The 13,864-nt window shown below is 46.4% G+C and overlaps 1 protein-coding gene across 1 annotated transcript in view; it reads right to left on the reverse strand.

Annotated features, from left to right (window-relative positions):
- Nucleotides 1-13,523, reverse strand: part of LOC116737825 (glutamate receptor ionotropic, NMDA 2A-like) — an 87,937-nt gene extending 74,414 nt beyond the window's left edge. The window contains exon 1 of the mRNA XM_032591671.1: nucleotides 13,099-13,523. Within this exon, the coding sequence (XP_032447562.1) occupies nucleotides 13,099-13,512 (414 nt within the window). The 5' untranslated portion in view covers nucleotides 13,513-13,523. The remainder of the gene's footprint in view (nucleotides 1-13,098) is intronic.
- Nucleotides 13,524-13,864: the final 341 nt, after the last annotated feature.

The raw sequence follows: 13,864 nt of genomic DNA on the forward strand, positions 1-13,864 counted from the left end.
ATTTCAGACGTAGGAATCAATTCAAAACCAGGAATCTGCAACTCAGACGTTTCATTATAAAGCTCTTGAGCTGAGGCGTTGTGTTTAACGGCAATGAATGTGAAAAACCAGGAATCTGCAACTGAGACGTTTCATTATAAAGCTCTTGAGCTGAGGCGTTGTGTTTAACGGCAATGAATGTGTAGAAAGCTAAATCATCAAGGAAATCATGATGTGTCCACAGAATGGAAAAGGTGGTAGGTAAGAACGCTTACAAATAATGTGCAATGCTAGTGATAGAATGTAAAGTAAATTAGAAGCTAGACATGAAATTATGTAACCGATATGTACCTGTGTTTGTACAGCAGGCAAAGAAGACTAGAAGAAGAAAAAAAAAACAACTAGAAGGAAATCCACAAAAATGGCAACGGTAGCTGTGACGTCCAAGGTGATTTTTATTTTCTTTATACGTCTTTCAATCACTCACGTCCTCTAAATTGCACACTTGTTAGATTACTTTTATGTTAGCTAAAGTTTGTTTTGTTTTTTTTTTTAAGAGTTGTGGGGTTTTTTAACGTTTATTTATTTTCAGAGAGAGGAAGCAAGCAGGGCAAGGAGAGAGAGAATCCCAAGCAGGGTCCGCATTGTCAGCACGGAGCGCGATATGAGGCTGGACCCACGAACCGTGACATCAGGACCTGAGCCCAAACGACAGCACTACGCGGGCACCCCAGCTGAGGTTCTGTCTTTTAACAGTCTGTAAAATCCTCATCCTTTGGAGATATACGCTGACGTATTTGTAGGTGAAATAGAACAACATCTGGGATTCGCTTTAAAACGATCCAGCTGGGGCGCCTGGGTGGCACAGTCGGTTGAGCGTCCGACTTCAGCCAGGTCACGATCTCGCGGTCCGGGAGTTCGAGCCCCGTGTCGGGCTCTGGGCTGATGGCTCGGAGCCTGGAGCCTGTTTCCGATTCTGTGTCTCCCTCTCTCTCTGCCCCTCCCCCGTTCATGCTCTGTCTCTCTCTGTCCCAAAAATAAATAAAAAACGTTGAAAAAAAAATTTTTAAAAATAAAACGATCCAGCTGTGGGGCTGGACGTGAAACCAGAACGGTCATGCGTCAAAGCCAGGTGACGGGGACGTGAGGGCTCACGCTATTGTCTCTACTTCGGGACGTGTTTGAAATTCTTCACAGTAAAAGGATTTCTTTGAAGGCTACCAAAGGGTGTCACAAAGGAACGAAGAAAATAAGGAAACACCAACAGAAACAAAAAGCACCAATTAGCCAAGGCAAAATCAACAGCCATCAACCAAAGTGCAACTGGACCGTGAAGCTCGGCCTTCACCCAGGGGCTGCCTTTTTCAGAATCCCGCTGGCAGAAACCATGCCTATCACCGAGCACCAGAGCCGCGGCCAGCGGGTCGTTTCTAGAGCTCCACATCCTGTCCCCTCTTCCCGTGCTGTGGCTCTATTCACCCGAGTCACCCAAAACCACGTTCCTCAGCCCTACAAATATCTTAGCTTTAAAACAGTTCGCCTAGAAAATATGTTGTTGTTTTTCAGCCCGAGGACTACAGACATGCAAGATGACAGGGATTTCAAATGCCACTCACTCTTTCTGGCTACAGTTTCCTAATTTGGAAGAGGCAAGATACAGCAGGAGACATTCAGCCATTTGTGACAACAAAACAGAGATCGGCAAAAAGCTCAATGTTTTGATTGTGAGAACTGCCATCCAGAGGAAAATTCAGGAGCTACCAAAACCACACTCAAGCCTGGCAGCTCGGTGGAACACGTTAAGGGGAAGGAAAGGCCTAGACTGTAGGCCGGCACCTGGGCCTCCGTGAGCCAGCCTCCTCTCCTCTCTGCGGCTTGTCCTCTGCAGCCACAGATGTGACCTGCAGGGGCAGACACATGGGATGCCAGCCTCTTGTGGCCAGGAGTTCTCGAATGCAAATCGAGCCCAGATTTGACCTTCTAGCACCTTCTCTGACAAGCTCCCACCCTCACGCCTCTGGATGAGGTGCCCCTCTGCTATGTTTCCCAGCCCCCCTGGAGCTACCCCAATCACAGACGCACCACTCTGGGCTTTAATTGCCAGTCTCCTCCAGCTAGATGCACATCAGAGCAAATCTGATCACTGATATATCTACAGAACATTTTGGGACAGGATACAGGCTCCATAAACGTTTGAAGAATGAACATATTTATAAACCAATAAACCAATAAATAAATAAATTCCAAGGAGGTCTACGAATGAGTTTCAGGGGACCTGTGAACCCCTAACAATTGCACATAATATTGAATGCATGTTTAGGAATGGGCATCCCTCCATACCTCCTATTAGTGTATGAAATGATCATGACTCCCCAGCCGGCTCACCCCAAATTGTCTTAAATTTCTTGGGTGAGTATGTGGGCCTGGCTTTAAGGTGTCAGTGATTTGCACAAGTCACCTTAAATTCTAGAGTGAATTTTTATTTTGTTTTGGAGAAACAAGCACAGTTGGGGACCAATGGAAAATGATTAAACCTCTTTTTTGTTAAGTCAGTGAGACTTAAGAAGAAAAGATCCTTGTTAACATACCAATAGCCTGCAAAAGTTACAAATGGAAACAAACTTCCACTCCCATTTCATATTCTTCCTCTTTGAACCGGTGACCTGGTCACCCCCTCGGAGAGGGGCACGTGTGTGAGGACCTTCCATGCATGCATTGAGCAAACATTCTTTCTCTGAATTCTATATTGTATTCCTTGCATTTTTTTTACTCTAGTTCTAATAAATAAATAATTTGAATATACCCATTTCCATCATATGGAATGCTGTAACATTTGAACGCAAAGACAACGCTTTTGCAAACCAATTCTGGATTTTGTTTCCTCCTGGGACGTGTGAAGGAAGAACAAAGGACGTGCCCAACAGTGGACGAGCACCCAGAGCCACTGCTGCCCTAAGGAAATGCTCAAAATGCAGGGGGTACAGCAGACAAGAGAGAAAGATTTGGCAACTGGAAATTCAGAGAGGGTTCTGGCTCTCTTTAGAATATGAACGTATTCTTACAATAACGTGTGCAAAAACGTGAATATACTTTCATAAGTAATCATGATTAACTGGGTGCGGTTCTAAACCGCCCCCCCCCCCCCATTTGGAGATCACTGGCAATTATTCTGAACATCATCTCTGGTAGCTGTGCTTCTTAGCCAAAAACATTCCCACTAGTAAATATGACGCCGGCTGACCTACTTATGTTTATATTTGTATATGTGTGTGTGAGTTGATATATACATAGGTTTTCTGCTTTTCAAATACTGTCTACCCTTCAGGATGATGTAAAGTCCTTTGGAGATTTGAGGTGATGATGCCAGGATCATAAATTCCTCCCCCAAGCCGGGCAAGTTTATACTGAATTACTCACACGCTTGCAGAAAGTGAGGATGTTGGTTTTCAGCCAAATCCAAGGGCCTCAAGTACCAGGACTTGGGGATTTAAAAAACAAAAAAACAAAACAAAAAAAAAACCCGCAAGGATTTGACAGGTGCAGAGGTTCTGAGTTAGAAAGAACCTCAGAGGTGACCCCATCCAATCTTTCCATGAGTCCAACACCACCCCCCTCCCCCGATCCCGCTCCTGAGAGACGACAGTCACTTTCAGCTCAGCCACGTCTGACAGACGCTCATTATTCTCCAAACCATTGCGGTCTTCAGTCACAGACCTAATTGCCAAAGCTTATCTTACCATATGTCATTTAGATCCTACACAACCCTGAAGGCCCTTCCTCCGGACACACTGTCGTTGTTCAATATCTGTCTTTAAATATTATCCCCCCAACCCCCGATCCCTGCCAAACTAAGTCCATGGATCATGGTGTTTGTGTGGCTGGAGAGATCATCAGTTATACCACTCAGCCATTTCTCCTATGCTTCTGCTAACAGAAGCAAATTTTGCTTCATTGGCAATTATCCATTCTTGGCGAAGAATCTTGATTGTTAATCTCTATCAGTGATGTTCAAGGGGAGGCATGTGACCCAGTTCTGGCCAATGAAATGTAAGGGGAAGTCAATTCTAACAGAAGAGGAGAGGGCCTAGAAGAAAGCTTCTTTTCTCCCTCCTTTTTCTTCCCATTTTAAATGCTGGCATGTGAAGATGTGATGGCTGGAACAGAAGCAGCCATCCTGTGACCAAGAGGAAACAGCAAATAGAGGCAAAATAGAAAAACGGAAAGGACCTGAATCCTTGGTGGGTTACCGAATCACTAAATCATATCTGGGACTCCTTGTTAAATAAAAAAAAAAAAAAAACAAAACAAAAAAAAACCTACCTGTCTTAATTGTTTAAGCCATCATCAGTCAAACATTCTGTTATTTGCAGCTGAAAGCACCAGTAACAACAGAAAAGGTATAATGCAGCTATCACCTCTCTTGATTTGGACATTATATTTCTAGAAATACGGACTTCACTTTTTGTAAGAGCCATATCACTACTTAGAATCTGCTGAGCATCGAGTGCAAAACAAACAAGCAAATAAACACAACCCCTGTGACTGGAGATCATGATCTCAAACGCTTCAGACACCACACAATTAACATAAATGTGTGAATCTGGATGGATGTCAGGTAACAGGGAGCAAGGACATTAAAATGCAGGCATTTTAAAGAGCTTGTTAGTAAAATAAAATACTAACGCATTTATGAGGCTGATCCAGTAGGCAGTTCATGACTCTTGTGAAAACCATCCTCAAATTGGGGAGCCACATCTCCCCCCTTCCTATGAGAAAGTGCCATTTCTTCTTATATCCTCCAATGTAGTCGGTAGTATCTGACTCTATCTCTTCAATCCGGAAAGACAGTTCTGAGTTTTAATTCCATCACCCAACATCTTAATCAATTTAGTTAACCAAAATATTAACATCAAAATCCACTGTCCCTCTTGAATGTAAGCCCCTTCCCTAACCCTAATGGAGTCCCAGTCATTAACTTGAGAAGGCAGTAAGAGCAAAAGAACAGTGGATAAGGATTCTCTAATCAAATACCTTTGGGGCTGCCAGGTTCCCCAGGCTGTCACCGAGTTACTTAATCCTTGGCAGAGACCAAATGAGAGACTGTATCTGTCCACAGCCTAAAGCCCTAAGCCCAGCGCAAATATATAGTCCAGTCGGTGGAGTTATTTACTGCAAGGCTCACGGAGACGGTCTCCTGTGGTGGTCATTTTCACCCTGGCCACATCTGATCTTCAGTTTGCCAGGATAAAGCCCACGGCAAATTCGAAGAACTAAAAGCCCCTGGTTGTCCCAGGAAACTCATATTCCCATTCATGTTCATATTAAGGCAATATGAACCGTCTCAATGTTGGACTCTCCACTTCTAACACTTCTGTGGGATTCGTCCCCCGTTTCTTGCAGGGGTTACCATCCCATTGCCACACGACCCTTCATCATTTTTTCTGGTGGTGAAAAAATGCAAGTGCATTGGACACAAATAAAAATGACATGATATACACACAATAACAAAAGTGTTCCTGTAATAATTATTTATTACGAGCCAAGCACTGAGCTACCTGTTATCTCATTTAAATCTTACGGCTCCATGAAGTACATACTCTTTCTGTCCCCTTTTTAATTTTTAATTTTTTTTTTCTAACGTTTATTTATTTTTGGGACAGAGAGAGACAGAGCATGAACGGGGGAGGGGCAGAGAGAGAGGGAGACACAGAGTCGGAAACGGGCTCCAGGCTCTGAGCCATCAGCCCAGAGCCCGACGCGGGGCTCGAACTCGTGGACAGTGAGATCGTGACCTGGCCGAAGTCGGATGCTTAACCGACTGCGCCACCCAGGCGCCCCTCTGTCCCCTTTTTAAAAACAAAGACATCGAGGCCAGGCTGGGGTCAGAAACAAACAGTGAGGACACTGAGACTCAGAGCCATTAAGAAGCTTTCTCATGATCAGCCAGTTGGTAAGTGAAAGCCTGAATTTAAACACAGACAACCAAACTCAAGGTTCGATTTATCAACCACGCTATAATGACATTTAACAAAATTTTTTTAATGTTTACTCATTTTTTGAGAGGCAGAGTGTGAGCAGGGGAGGGGCAGAGAGAGAGGGAGACACAGAATCCGAGGCAGGCTCCGGGCTCTGAGCCGTCAGCACAGAGCCCGATGCGGGGCTCGAACCCACAGACTGTGAGATCACGACCTGAGCTGAAGTCAGCCGCTTAACCGATTGAGCCACCCAGGCGCCCCAGTATAATGACATTTTTTAAAAAGACTGAAATAGCAGGAGTCCACCACTCAAAGATAACCACGGCTCACATTTGGCAGGTCTCTTGCCAGTCTTTCCTTGAAGGTGGTAAAATTTTCAGAGCTGGAAGAGGCCTCAGAGATGGTATCACCCTAAACGTCATTTCACAGGAAAGCCTAAGGACCAGAAAGGGGAAGGGCCTTTCTCCGGGTCCCACTGCTATTTGGAAATGGAACTCAGGTCCTCGGACCCTCTGTCCAAGGTTTTCGGGGGCTTTTGACTCAAGTTGGTTGGTAGTGGCTTCCTCGAGTACCATGTTGAGAAGGATTTAAGGTCCTTAAAGATTTAAGGCTCAGGAGATCGGCGATGGCAGCAGTAAACACAGCAGCACAGATATATGCACATCATGAGTTTGCCACTCGCCAAGGAACAGCCCTTGGGAGAGAAGCGGAGTGCCCAGGAAAGGCTTTCTTAATAAAGACCAGCTATATTCTTCACCTACACCAGGGTCTCAAACCCCAGCGCCTTCAGGGATGAAGTTCTAGCATGAATGAGGGAAGTGGGCAAGCAGAGGACTGAACATGGGAAGAGCGCCAGCCCTAAGAGGGTAAGGGTGCTATTCACCTCCAGCCGCCTGTTGCCTGCTGAAGGGAAGGGCGGGGCCCACGATGCCAGGCCTTCTGAATTCTTGCAGTGAAGCATGAAATTTGGATTTTTAAAAATGTGAGGTCTCCGGGGCGCCTGGGTGGCTCAGTCGGTTAAGCGTCCAACTTTGGTTCAGGTCACGATCTCATCGTCAGCGGGTTCGAGCCCCGCGTCGGGCTCTGTGCTGACAGCTGGGAGCCTGGAGCCCGCTTCGGACTCTGTGTCTCCCTCTCTCTCTGCCCTTCCCCCGCTTAGGCTCACTCTCTCTCTCTCTCTCTCTCTCTCTCTCAAAAGCAAACATTAAAAAAAATTTTAACTGTGATGTCTCCTAACTTTAATGCTGGCAACGAATCCAAATCTGAATAAAAAACAGGGAGTGAAGAACAAAGAAAACCCATGAGCTAACAACATTATAACCGCTCGTTTTCACTATGGGCTTACCAGAAGCCATCATTCTGTACTGCAAACCCAAGATGCTATTTGTATGTCTTTCTCCCTCTCTTTCTTTCTGCCTCCCTCCTTCCCTCCCAGCCCCCTGATCCCTTCCATCGCTCCAGCTACAGAAGCCTTTCCCACCTGGGGCTACCAAAAAGAACATCAACACTGTACCTTCCAAACCCACCAGAACACAGCTGCCAAGAGTCCAAGCGATTACCAATGACCCCCAAGGGTCACTTGGAAAGTGAGTCATGTCTCTCGGGGTGATGCCTTTTCCTCTCCAATGACTTATGGAAGGAGGAGTAGATGATTGCCTCTGATATGCCTCATCGCAAAGGCTCAAGATAGGCCTCCTCACTCTCTCAGGAACTACCCAAAGCCCCCATAGCAGAAGCTGAGTGGGTTCCACCAACATTCTGATGTGCACGTCTACCCTTCCCATGAGCTTTGAGGGTCTCACTCACAGCCTAACTCTGGAGGGGCCCGGTTACAAGAGAAAGTCCCACTTCCGGCTGATGACCTATTACTCAGCCGAACTACCTGGGCCTTTTGTACGCAACACCCCCAATTTCTGTTAATCCCAAGGACGGCTAGTAATTATCTGCCCACTAGAAAGAAGAGGAGACTGACACACACTTATGAGATCAGTCGGCAAGTAGGGAACAAACACTGCATGGGAAGCCCTGAACCACAGTGTGTTAAGTTCATCTGGAAACTGCAGCAAGCTGGCATTGGAACCAGGGACTGGATTCATTCAATCAACAAACATTTGCCAAGAAACAAACGCAAAGGGCGAGATCAGCACAAGGTGCTGAAAAGAGCACACACGCGAACCAGAAATAAACCTTAATAAAGGTGGAAAATAGAAATATTAGTCACAATGACTGTGGTATAAACAGAATACTCCGCAGCCATTTAAAATCACGTTTGAGAAGTCTATTTTATTAAATAGGATTTAAAGGGAAAATTCCACAAATACATAATCAAGCTTGAAAAAAAAATGAAAGCAGGTTGTGAAATATAACTGGGTCAAAATCAGAGTGAACACACTCAGTAATTCCTCCCCTGCTCCTAAGATGCAGAATTTATAGATAAACCTTTAGATGTTTTAAATTTTACATAATACTGCTTGGAAATAAGACAAGGCAATCACGAATTAAAAATAAAGAGGACTCTCTAAAAATAAATGAATCAAAAGATGGGACTCTACAATCTCAAGCAGGACTCAAAGTCACATGGTTCATGGGGGATGGGTCCAATATGAGCCAAGGAAGCAGAGGTCCCAACATCTACCCAGGGAATTAGAGGCAAAACTGGACTCAGAATCATGCTTCCGGGAGTCACAGTCAAAAAGGATGCCTCCGTCTGTGCCAAGGAGCAAAAATGAAGCAACTTACATGAGCCTGGGACCCAAGCGGGCACCATAGGATATACAGAGCAGAGAGAGAGCTCTGAGTTGAGCTGTTGACATGAGCTCTAGTTGAAAAGCACATATACCCTTGCAGACATAGGGCAGAAGGTATCATAAAATCACCTTGAAAATAAGTTCACAAACAAAACACATGAGGACATAGGAGACATTAGAGAACACATGAGGACATCCAATGATCAGAATCTGCAAAATGAAAGAATTCATATCTGAAGAAACAAAGATGCTAGAGCAATCAGAGAAGGACTTCACAGTATTTTTTATTTTAATCCTCAAAGGGATAGAGGAAGAATTTACATTCACAAAGTAAAAAGAGGGTTTTTAAAATAAAATAAAGAAGCAGGAAGGTATAAAAAGGGGCCAATTATTTATCTTGGAAATAGGGTGAACATTTGAAATTAAAAGCTCAACAGACAGGTAAAATAATAGACAAGATACAAATAAAAAGAGCTGGTTAAGGCAAAATAATAAACCAGATACAAATAAGAGTTGGTTAACTGGAGTACAGAACTGGAGAGACCTCCTCAAACATAACACAGAGAGAGAACTGAAAAAAAAATGTTTAAGATACATGGAGAAACTACATACGGAGAGAACAGAGAAAATACTGGACAGCAAACAGCCAACAGATAATGGCTGAGATTTTTCCGCAATTAAAGAAAAACCTGAATCTTATGACTAAAAAAAGCCCACAGAGTGCAAAGTACAAAAACAAAACAAAAACAAAACATATATACAGTCTAATCCTGAACTGATAACTAACTGAATACAGCTTAGAAGAAAGAGACCCTCATGTCCAACAGTGGCTGGCTGTTCCTGGTGACAGGACTTAGAGGGAAGAACTTTATTTTCTTCTTTAAAGGTTAATATATTTTCTAAACGCTCTCCAGTGAAAGGACATTATTTTTATAAACTGTGGAAGAGTAGTCTTCATTATTTCAAATACACATAAACACACTTGTTAAAAAGACTGTCCTCAAGGAACTTCCACTCGAGTAGAAGAGATGAGGTATGGATCGACACAACATAGAAAGTCCACGCAGTAAGCGACATGGCTAGATGTAGCTAAAATCTAAGCCTTGTCTTTTCCCCCATGGACTTGCTAGAAATAGAAAGGGAGGAGGAGGTGAGGGCATTGAGCAGAAACATGAAGGTCTAATGCATACGCCTGATTTATTAGGGGCTACTGCTGCAACCAGAGTTGTGTTCCATTTGGAGGGGATCAAAGTGGCCAAACCAAGATAAGATTAGAACTTTATCTACATCAAACATTATTTTCACCTCTACTTGAATTATATTTCAGGACCACCCACTGATAGAAGCAAAAATTAACGACTCTACTGTAAATGAACATCACACAAATCTGCCACTTAACACATTTCAGTTATTAGAAGGCTTTGTTCTTTCTCACACGGGTCAGGTAGACTGAGGGAAAGGTAAAAATGGGAGGGGGGGGGGCATGTTGAATTTAAGTGATAATCAAGTTAAATACCATTCTTATCCACAGGGGCACTATCAACTATCATGCTCCCAATTTGGAAGCGAAAACAACACAGGTACGTTCTGGGCTTTACCAAATGAACATCGTCTTAGCGGGGAGACAGAAAGGCCTGTTCAGTCTGGGGAGATTCAGACTTTGTGGCCGTAACGCTGTTGGCACATCCAACCAAGCAAGGTGGAGTTTTAGGCAGCATCTCATGGCTGCCTCTTCAGAGCCAAACAAACTGCACTCGGCATTCAGCTCCAAAGGAAACAGGCGGCAAAGGCACAAGCCAGAGAGATGTGCTACTAATATGGAAGGAAGGGCTGTTCCCATCTCAGATTATTTCTTTGTTTGTTTTAAGACATTCAGGTTTCTCAAAATGCCACTCTTTACCCACCTCCACCCAACATCACCTGCACATCCCACGCGTGGGGCCCAACATGTACCCCAACATTATCTCCGCTCCCTTCTTTGATTCCCTGCCATCAAGACCAACTTGGCCAGCCCTGACAATTCCCTTCACAATTTTTGAACCAATGGACTCTTTCATTCCTCTCCCAACACCACCTCGTAAATCTCTCTCTTAACGGGACTTCTCTGAAAACGTCCTTTCTTATCTTCCCCTTGCATTTCCGGATTCCCTTTTTCTCCTTTACTCCGAAGTGGGGCCACACTCTTGCCCAATCCCCAGAAGGTGGTTTCCTTTGATAGGAGACGAGGATATGACCACCCACACCCTCCCAACTCCCTTTCTCACGGCCCTTTAAGGGAGGAGCAGCCGCGGGTCCAGTTGGTCAGAGCCTGGCGTTCACAGTGGGCAGGGTCGCCATCTACCAAATGGGTGCTCAACTCTGAGCCCACTCCCTGTTCCTACTTATTTGCCCACAGTCAGATGGATAAAATCAGGTAAGAGCCTGAGCCACAGACCTGCCAGATCAGACCTCCCAGACTCAAGACACCGTCTCTAAGTCAGATTACAACAGATTTCTCCATTGATGGTGCTGGGCCCTAGTCAATCCATAAATTTCACTTTCCACATGGCAGTACTATCTTTCGTGTGCTGCTTTTTTGGTCAAAACTTCAGAAGGGAGGTGGGATCAGGGGTGATATTTAGATCCCCAAATCACCAACCCCCTGCCAGAAACTACAGTTCTCATTCATGCCTTCATCAGACGACTGGTCAGTCCTTACGCACGAGCCCTGGGCTCTGATTCACTGCGCCTCTCCATGGCTCACTATCTCCTATAAAATGAGGTTAATTCCTTGACCCTCCTGAAGTTAAGATGACAAAATTAAAGGACAAGCTTAATTTGCTGGAAAGTGAGATCACAGCTTGAGACCCGAAGACCAAGATCTAGTCCCATCACCCACTGTGTGGCCTCAGCCAAGTCTTTAACTGCCCACGCCACCCCCCCCCCCACCGCTATGCCTCAGGTACTTCATCTGAAAGTTGCAGGATGCTCTAGGAGACTCCAAGACCTTCTCCAGTTCATACACTGGTGGCAGGGCACAGCTGTTCCCTACTTCGTCTTTTTTTATCCCAGAAAGGAGCTCCCCAAAACAGAGAGGTGGCTGGGAAAATGCTCAGCCGCACGGAGGAATTCTGCTAGACTGCAAGGCATTTCAAATGAATGTTTAATAAGATACTGCATCGGTTGTATACTTCGGCTGAATGTGCTGCAGCCCAGGAGACCTGAAAGAATTAATACAGTTCCCAAAGGAGCTGGTGGGAATTGCTGAGGCAGAGGCAGAATCTGATTTGATGAATATAAAAGTGCTTTGAGAGCGTCAGAAGGAAAGTGCTCTGACAAATGTCTGTTCGTTCCATTAGCATGTCTCCCACTATTTAAGGAACACATTCCAAGAAGGTCTCGGGACTGGGGACCACAGCACACAAGGGCAAGCTCCCTCTCCCCCCCACCCCCCTGCTTCCGACCCCATCTGAGGCCCTTCCTGGGGCTTAGAGATACAGTGCACCCACGACTCCAGTTTTTTCTCCTTCCTCACTGTGCTTCTCCCCTCTGATCCTCAAACCAGGCCCTCATAACATCCCACCCAACCTTAAAGTCTCTCCTCTTCCCCAAACCAACACTCTCGGATGGTTCGCAGAATAACCTTCTCTCCCATCCTAAACCAAGAGATGTGGGCACACCTTTTTTCGTTCGGACACTATCCAAGTTCATACCAAAACCCATCCTTGGGAAGCAACCCCTCCATCTGACGTTCGGGGCGCCCCTGACAGCCCCACCCAGGGAACATGTAGGAAAATGCCAGGCCCTCCATACTCAGGGTCTACAGTCAGTTGTCTCCACTCGCACCCACTCCTTAGAGGAACGCTCTGCGGTGCGCCTGCACGGGACTTCTCAAACTCTCCGCCCCTCTTCCCCCAACTGCGGAGTCTGTGGAAGCATATTTCTCTGCCCTTTTGCGCTTTACCTAAAGACTATGCGTTTTATTCCGTAACATAGCCACGTTTCAGCTTTTTGAAAATAGTTTTAGTCGCTTACCGCAAAGGGGGAAAATGGACACTTTTCCACAAATCAGGTAAAAGTGACATTCTAGAAATATGAGCTGGAGGGTTTCAGGTGTCCCCAAGCTCACCTCTGTGCACTATCTGGAAACCTCCAAGCGTTCCACCACTTCCTCACAAATCTGCGTTCACTGAGTTCTCCCTGGCATACCCAAAGTGCCTGAGTCCCTCAGAACCAAGGCAGAAAGCGTTTCCACTCATTTCTGGGTTGGAAAGGCAAAACCTGGCTTTCACCAGAGCCAGTGGCCACGACCCGCTCTCAGATCAAAACAGATGCCAGAGGCTCCCCAAGACCTGTGGTGGCTGTGGTACGATCGGCACCGTCCCGGGGCCTGGCAGCCTATCACCTCTCCCACTTACCTTGTCAGCCATGATCATAGATGCGCCCCCGTGGATGCCCAGGATGGGGATGAAAGTCTGCGAAGAGATAAAATCCAGCATCTGAGCCACGGCCTCCTGGTCGGTGTCGTCCCCAAACACAAGGCCATGGATGCGCGCCCCAGACATGAGGTCGCACACATGTGTGATGAGGCTCTTGGGGTCCGTGCGGTTCATCAGCAGGGCCACCACGTTCACGTCCAGGGGCAACCCTGCTGCCTGCTCGGGGCCCCACAGGTTTCGCAGTTCGCGCTCCGTCACGTCGTGGCTGTGACCCAGCAGCACCGCAATGTTCAGCGCCGGGGGACCCTTCTCCGCCGCCGCACCCTGCGCCGGACCGCGCCAGACCAGAAGGGCCGGCAGCACCAGCAGGGTCCAATAACCCAGTCTGCCCATAGTCGCCACTTACGGTCCCTGCAAGGCGGAGAGGGAGAGTCAGGGCCGCGGGGAGCAAAGGTTCCAGAGGAAAGGGATTACAGACCCAGCCCCTTGCTCTAGGAGCCGGGTATACAGCCCATCCCCAGCGCGAGCTGACAGAGTCACTGACTCCCTTCCCCATTCCCGCCGCCATCCACATCCCTCCACCCAGCTCTATCCACAACTCCAATCGGAGCTAAGTCTCCATCACTATCCCTAAACCCATTTTTGCATCCAGCCTCCGTCTCATCCCCTGTCTCCAGCCTCCTCTCCATACCCAACTCTGCCCACGTTTCCCACCACACCCCCAAGTTAGCTGTGGACCACAGCC

Source organism: Lynx canadensis, chromosome E3 (genome assembly GCF_007474595.2).
Source record: "Lynx canadensis isolate LIC74 chromosome E3, mLynCan4.pri.v2, whole genome shotgun sequence".
NCBI classification, from domain to species: domain Eukaryota; kingdom Metazoa; phylum Chordata; class Mammalia; order Carnivora; family Felidae; genus Lynx; species Lynx canadensis.